The sequence below is a fragment of the Pangasianodon hypophthalmus genome, chromosome 3 (genome assembly GCF_027358585.1).
Source record: "Pangasianodon hypophthalmus isolate fPanHyp1 chromosome 3, fPanHyp1.pri, whole genome shotgun sequence".
Lineage (NCBI taxonomy): Eukaryota > Metazoa > Chordata > Actinopteri > Siluriformes > Pangasiidae > Pangasianodon > Pangasianodon hypophthalmus.
In genome coordinates, this window is record NC_069712.1 from 34,056,310 (window position 1) to 34,063,809 (window position 7,500).

General features: G+C 40.3%; 1 protein-coding gene across 2 annotated transcripts in view; it reads right to left on the minus strand.

Annotated features, from left to right (window-relative positions):
• si:dkey-157l19.2 (uncharacterized protein KIAA1522) overlaps positions 1-7,500 on the minus strand; it is a 33,088-nt gene that overhangs the window by 17,694 nt on the left and 7,894 nt on the right. For both annotated transcript variants that reach the window (XM_026939301.3, XM_026939302.3), the window contains exon 2: positions 783-1,028. In XM_026939301.3, coding sequence (XP_026795102.2) covers positions 783-1,020 — 238 coding nt within the window. In that variant the 5' untranslated portion in view covers positions 1,021-1,028. The remainder of the gene's footprint in view (positions 1-782; positions 1,029-7,500) is intronic.

Genomic DNA, 7,500 nt, shown 5'->3' on the forward strand with positions numbered 1-7,500 from the left:
ACACACACAATACAGGTAAACTCCACCTCCACACAGCTAACACAGGTAATACAGGTAACCTCCACCTCCACACACAGGTCACACAGGTAACCTCCACCTCCACACACCTAACACAGGTTAACTCCACCTCTACACACACAATACAGGTAAACTCCATCTCCACACACACAAAAAGGTAAACTTCACATCTACACACACCGAATGCAGGTAAACTCCACCTCCACACACACCTAACACAGGTAAACTCCTCCTGCACACCTAATACAGGTAAACTCCACATCTACACATACCTAACACAGGTAAACTCCACCTCCACATACCTAACACAGGTAAATTCCATCTCCACACACCTAATAAAGCTAACGTTACATTTCACGTTTATGTTTAGTAATATGGTTGAAGATTTTGACACCAAACAACTTGCAGGTGAAGCTGAATCCCATCAGAATGGTAAAGGTAATTAACACAAATATACCTGTGTCAGGTATGTAACTGATGTTGGCATTAACCTGTGTTGGGTGTAGGCAAAGGTATTTACATTTGGGTGGAGTGAGAGGTATTTGAACAGGTACATTTATTTGTGGTTAGTGTAGGTATTTATGCTTACGTGCATTAAGCAAACTAAGTGTTGGGGATTACCTGCATACAGACGTTTACCTGTGTTCAGGTGCAAAAAGCACATGAGGTCTTTCAGGGTTAAGTACCAGTGAAGTACAGGTGATGTGGTTGACCCATGTTTGGTGCGTTATGCACGGGTGTAAAGTACAGGTGTTCAGTTTTACCTGTGTTGGTTGAAGGCAGTGGGATTGGCACAGGTAATCCAGGTGTGAGCAGGTTGATGTTTATGTCTTTGTTTGGACGGAGAGTTTTTCTGCGCCGGCCCTTTAACCAGCTGAACGCTCGGCCAATGGTGTTCCTCCTCCGGGATCTTTTGCCCCGCCTACTCTGTCGCTCATGGGCAAAAACCTCCAGCACATCCTGGGGAATCAAATCGCCCACTGACTCACGCCCACTCGACATTACGCCACCTGGTGGAGGAGAATAAACAATTAGCAACGATTATTCTACACATCCAGGCATTAACAATAAGATAGACCTCAGCGCTGTTGAGTTCTGGATTCTGATTGGTCAGAAGGAGTTGATTAATTATCTACAACAGCAGTAGCGCAGCTGCAAATCACAGGTTTACGTTAACGCGCTCATTATCGTTGCTATAGTAACAGCTCGTTTACAGGGTGGTGTTTGCTGGGTTGTCAAGCGTTCAGCGGCCACAACAAAGCTTTCACAGTTAGCATGAGAGACGGCTGCTCCCTGTGGCTGCGTCCCGAACCGCAAACCAAACTCTGTGTGTGTGTGTGTGTGTGTGTGTGTGGGTGTGTGTGTGTGTGTGTGTGTGTGTGTGTGTGTGTGTGTGTGTGTGTGAAGTATGCAGCAGTGCCACGGTTACCTGCGGAGGATCTACTGTACCATTTTAACACAATGTTATTTAGGACATGCAGCTGCACGGAGCCTCTCCCTTCATTCCTAAGCACACAGTCACACACTCCACCCTTTACTCCACAGACACACACACACACACACACTCACACACACACACACACACACACACACACACACACTCACACACACTCACACACACTCACACACACACACACTCACACACACACACACTCACACAAACTCACACACACAGTTAATAAACAGACATTAGCATGCCCTGACACATTCTCATGCATTAGGTTAATATTCTTAAAGACACAGAGAGAGAGAGAGAGAGAGAGAGAGAGAGAGAGAGAGAGAGAGAAAGAGATAGATAGATAGATAGAGAGACAAACAGAAAGAAGAACAGAGAGAGAAAGAGAGAGCAAAAGAGAAATAGATAGATAGAGACAGACAGATAGAAAGAGAAAGAGACAGAGAGAGAAAGAGAGAGAGAGAGCAAAAGAGAAACAGATAGATAGAGAGACAGAAAGAATGGAAGAAAGAAAGAGAGAGAGAGAGAGAGAGGCAGACAGACAGATAGACAAACAGAAGAAGAGATAGAGAAAGAAAGAGAAGTAGAGAGGGTCAGGGAGAAAGACCCAAAGAGAAACAGATAGAGAGACAGACAGAAAGAATGGAAGAAAGAGAGAGAGAGAGAGAGAGAGAGAGAGAGAGAGTGTAATTGTTTGGGAAAAGGGTGTGGAAAGGTACCAAGCTCAGGCAGGATTAAAAAGCTATCAAAACACACACACACACACACACACACACACACACACAGTGACTATGGTACACCACAAAAGAGTGTAAACCTGAGAGAGCACTCCTGGTTCTGATCACACACACACACACACACACACAGGTTATTATGTACTCTCAGTCAGTGATATCACCTCAGTGCAAAAAACTCCTGTATTTCCCGGACGTGTGTGAGTGTGTGTGTGAGTGTGTGTGTGTGTGTGTGTGTGTGTGTTAGAAAGTAGGTCTTAAACACACACACACACACACACACACAATAAATTAGAGGAGACAACAAAAAGACATGGAACAGTGCTGTATTGTGAGTTACGCCTTCGGTTCCAGAAACTTCCAGTACAAAATACACAAGCTAACTTAATTAGCGTGCTAGCTAGCATGAACACAATCAGAGGTGAAGAACAAAAGTTTGTGGAGTGAAAGTGTTTCAGTGACGTTAGCGAGGTAACGCATCGACACGAACGAGATCGACACCACAGCAACAATCGCACACTTTCCCTGCTCTTTAGCTCATTAACTAATTATTACATCTTTTATCATCTCGCTAACGATGAGCGGCGTCTGGATTTTAGCCGACTCATCGTCGTTTCACTTTGGTGAGATTGTAGGTGTTCAGTCTCTATGTTGGATGCTAACTGATGCTAACTGATGCTAACTGAAGCCTCCCATTAAAGATCTGAGGTGAAAAAAAAGGTAGGAAGTTACAAACAAAAAGAAAAAGAAAATTAGCTTCAGTTAGCATCCCACCTAAATGAATTAGTACTTAGAAGTTGAAAGGAATTTAAGTTTGATTCAGTTCCACTGAAATGATGCTAATTAGCATCTTACTGAACTGTATCAAAGCTTTAAGGATCAAGCTAGCATCAGTTAGCATTCCACTGACCTAAATTTAAAGAAAAGCATGTGGTGAATTAAAAGAGAGTTTTAAAAAAATGTACAAAAACACACAGTCATTATTGATTGACACAGGACCCGAATTAAATTTTAGTTTGTTTAATATTCAAATTTGATAAAAAAAATTAAAAAAGCTAGCATCAGTAGTTAGCATCTCAGAGAACACAAAGAAGAATGTTTTTTTTTTTTGTTTTTTTTTAATTATTAAAATTAATTTTAGCAAGTCAGTTTTTAGCTAGCAACAAACACATGATTATGAAGATAAATAAATTCTGAAGCAAAAAAAGTTGAAAATAAAAATAAAAGCATGGAAGATGAACCCTTCTATTCACACTGACCAATCAGATTACACCACCCTGACTCACTCCATCACCATGGAAACCAACCAAAACAGACACTCAAGTTAGTGATCTTTCTGGAACATCAGTGTGTTAGGAAACCTCTAGAACCCATAGAACCGATCCAATCTGATCCGACATGGCTTCCTGATGGGGGTTGAAGAGTGCTGTGTCACATGCTAACTGCTAATTACCACATTAGCATGCAGGCTATTAGCTAAACAGGCTACAGCAGTTCAAAGCTGATGTCCCAAATCACACGTTAGCGTCTCTGCGTTGCGTGTTAGCTGCTAATTGCCTAACTGTGTCATGCTAATCTCATATGCTAACTGCTAATTACCCTATTAACTAGCATGTATGTTATAGTTAGCTATTAAATATGTTACATTACATTACGTTTTTTTTCAACTACACACACACACACACACACACTCCTAACACACACACACACACTTCAGGTTAGCTGTGGCTAAATTACAGTGTTGCGCCGCTGATAATTGCAGCAACTAAACACCACATTTTCAAATTACTGCTGTTGGTGTGTACCAACACATCGTGGCTCCACACACACACACACACACACACACACACACTCTCAAACACACACACACTCTCAAACACACACACACTCTCAAACACACACACACACACAGGCACTCTTGTTTTCCACCGATTAGAACGTCTCCTGCGAGTCTCACAGCTTTATCTGAAGGAGCTGAAAACACACACACACACTTACAGTTCCCAAGGTGACAGTAGATATGAGTTCTCTCTCTCTCACACACACACACACACACACACACACCTAACACACACCTAACACACACCTAACACACACATCCCAAGTTAATCACCCGAACATTTTAATGATTTCACATTCCAACAACATTAAACATCAGTGTAACATATTTTCAGTACACACACCTACATACACCTAACACACACACACACACACACACACCTACATACACCTAACACACACACACACACACACACACACACAGCTACATACACCTAACACACACACACACACCTACATACACCTAACACACACACACACCTAAATACACCTAACACACACACACACACACACACACACACACCTACATACACCTAACACACACACACACACACACACACACACACACACCCCTAACACACACACACTTAAAACACACACACACACACACACACAGCTACATACACCTAACACACACACACACACACCTACATACACCTAACACACACACACACACACACACACCTACATACACCTAACACACACACACACACACACCTACATACACCTAACACACACACACACACACGCCGAACACACACACATACACCTATCACACACCTAACACACACACACCTAAAACACACACACACACCTAACACACACGCCGAACACACACACACACACACCTATCACACACACACTGTTTCACAAACAGTTACTAATTTTATTATTAATAAACACTTTTATTCACTTAAAAAAAAAATTCTCTCTTGTTTTATGCAAATGCTGTAATTTACATATTAACATAAACATTGTCATAAATTTTACACAAACAGCTACAACCTCACAATTTGTGCAATTTATTAAATATGTAAGCTTATAATATTTGCTTACAAAATAAAATAATAATAATAATAATAATAATAAAAGTAATGTGTAACACACACACAAACATACAAAACAAAAAACATGAGCACTTAGAGATTCTGAATAAAATATTTACAGTTATATAGTAATATTTTAATTTCTAGCAGTTTTCATCATTTTTTTAATGAAATATTCTTTTATACACTACTATATTTTGTATACATTTACTCTTTTTTTTTTTACTGGGTGTGTGACGATACATCTGTATGACAATATACCGTAAAAAATATTTCCCTTTTATCAAAACAATTTTTAAATTTTAACAATTTTCTAAAATTTTCTCTGAATATTTTTTTGTTTAAAATGATGAAATTATCACTCTGACATCACGACCCACACGGACACGGCGTAACGCTAATTCTACACTATTTCAGGTTTATGATATCTGCCATCATCACATTTCAAGCACAAATAAAGTTACAAATCTTTATATTTCAAACAAAATCCTATAAAATTCCACAGCTACAGCGTTCCCAGCACGGAGCCCTGAGGAACGCCGTGTTACTGCGAACCCAGAAAATAAATCGAGCTACAAAACTACGTCTACGGCCCCAAACACTTCTTTTCACTTCCTTTGATATCTGTGGAATTATTTTAAGATAAATTTCTATTTTTTTAGATATATATTTTATATTATAATTAATATACAATATTTTCAGAATAAATGTAAAAAAACTGAAATTGAATAAGCGATATTTTGAAGTATAAATGAAATAAAATCAGCTCCACCGACATAAAGGTCACTCCGTATGCGTATAATTACAGACCGTAGTCCATCTGTCACACTGCACAAAGTATTGGCACCCCTCTACCCTGTCAATCAATATAAAGCACACACACAACAGAGTGGATATTAATGCTAATTAACAGTGATGTAATAATTAGAATTTCCCACAAGGCCTTGTTTCTACTATAAACATTTCATGGATCACTACACACTAAAACACACACACACACACACACACCTCTTCGCTTTATTGGTTAGAAGGATGACGTCCATATGTAGTGAACGTCTGGGCTGTTTTCTGAAGTGGAGGTGTTTAAACTGCGTCTGATTTTATAAACATAAACCTTCATAAATAAAATATTGTAATCGATGGTAAATTACTGTGGTGTAAGAGGAATAAAACACTTGGGGACGTGCGGAAAATGATCCGCTTCAGGGTGGTAACAGTAACTCCGCTTCATCACACAGGAAAGTTGATTCGTTTCCTGTAGCAGCACATCCCCAAGTGTGTTATTCCTTAAAACTGTAACAATTACAATTTTATATAGAACAATGATATTATTTTAAGACACAATACGTATATCACTGAACTTCATCACACACTGTATAAAGCCCTTAATTAGTGTGTTAGGGTCGTCCAGGTTTGTGTGTGTGTGTGTGTGTCGTTTTTCCTGTTGCCTTTGTCTGAGTGTGCCGAAGGGAAATCGGACACACCCGTGTGATTTCAAGTTTTCTCTAGGTAAGCGCGCGCGCACACACACACACACACACACACACACACACACACACACACACACACACAAACACACACACACACTCTGAGATACTAAATATCTTTGCTCCACTTTTGTCACTAGATGCACAGACTAGAGTGAGTTTGCAATTGTGTTTTTTGTTTCATATGCTAAGCATCAGATATCAGTGTGAATAAAAAAAAAAAATGTCCTGGGGACAAGTGTTTCCTCTGAGGATCATGAAATGTGAACAGTGTTTTCTGCTAAAAGTAGTGTGTGTGTGTGTGTGTGTGTGTGTGTGTGTGTGTGTGTCAAAGACAGAGAGAGAGAGAGAGAGAGAGAGAGAGAGAGAGCGATAAACACTAAAATCAATCAGTCAGTGTTTAAATAATTTCTTTGGAAATCCTCAGATTGGAGATTTGGGTCAAAGGTGAGAGGGTAACGTGATACAGACCATCACTGCTATATACGCTGTGTGTGTGTGTGTGTGTGTGTGTGTGTGTGTGTGTGTGTGTCCCAGCCGTGCAGCAGCATGTCTGTGGAGGATGGAAGCTGAATTCCACAACACAGAAAAAAAAATTCTAAGATTTCTGTTTGTCTGTCTCTGTTTCTCTCTCTCTCTCTCTATCTCTCTCTGTCTCTCTCTGTCTCTCTCTGTCCCTCTCTCTCTCTGTCTCTCTCTCTCTCTGTCCCTCTCTCTCTCTGTCTCTCTCTCTCTCTCTCTCTCCCTCTCTCTGTCCCTCTCTCTCTCTGTCTCTCTCTCTTGTTGATTCCTTCTCTCTGACCCTGAAGGTTATACACTGTTCTCACTAATCGCTCTCTGATAAACAGGTTAAATGTGTATGAGAAACAGGACGTCTGAGACAGAAATCAGAACATCTGTCACATCATTCACGACTCACC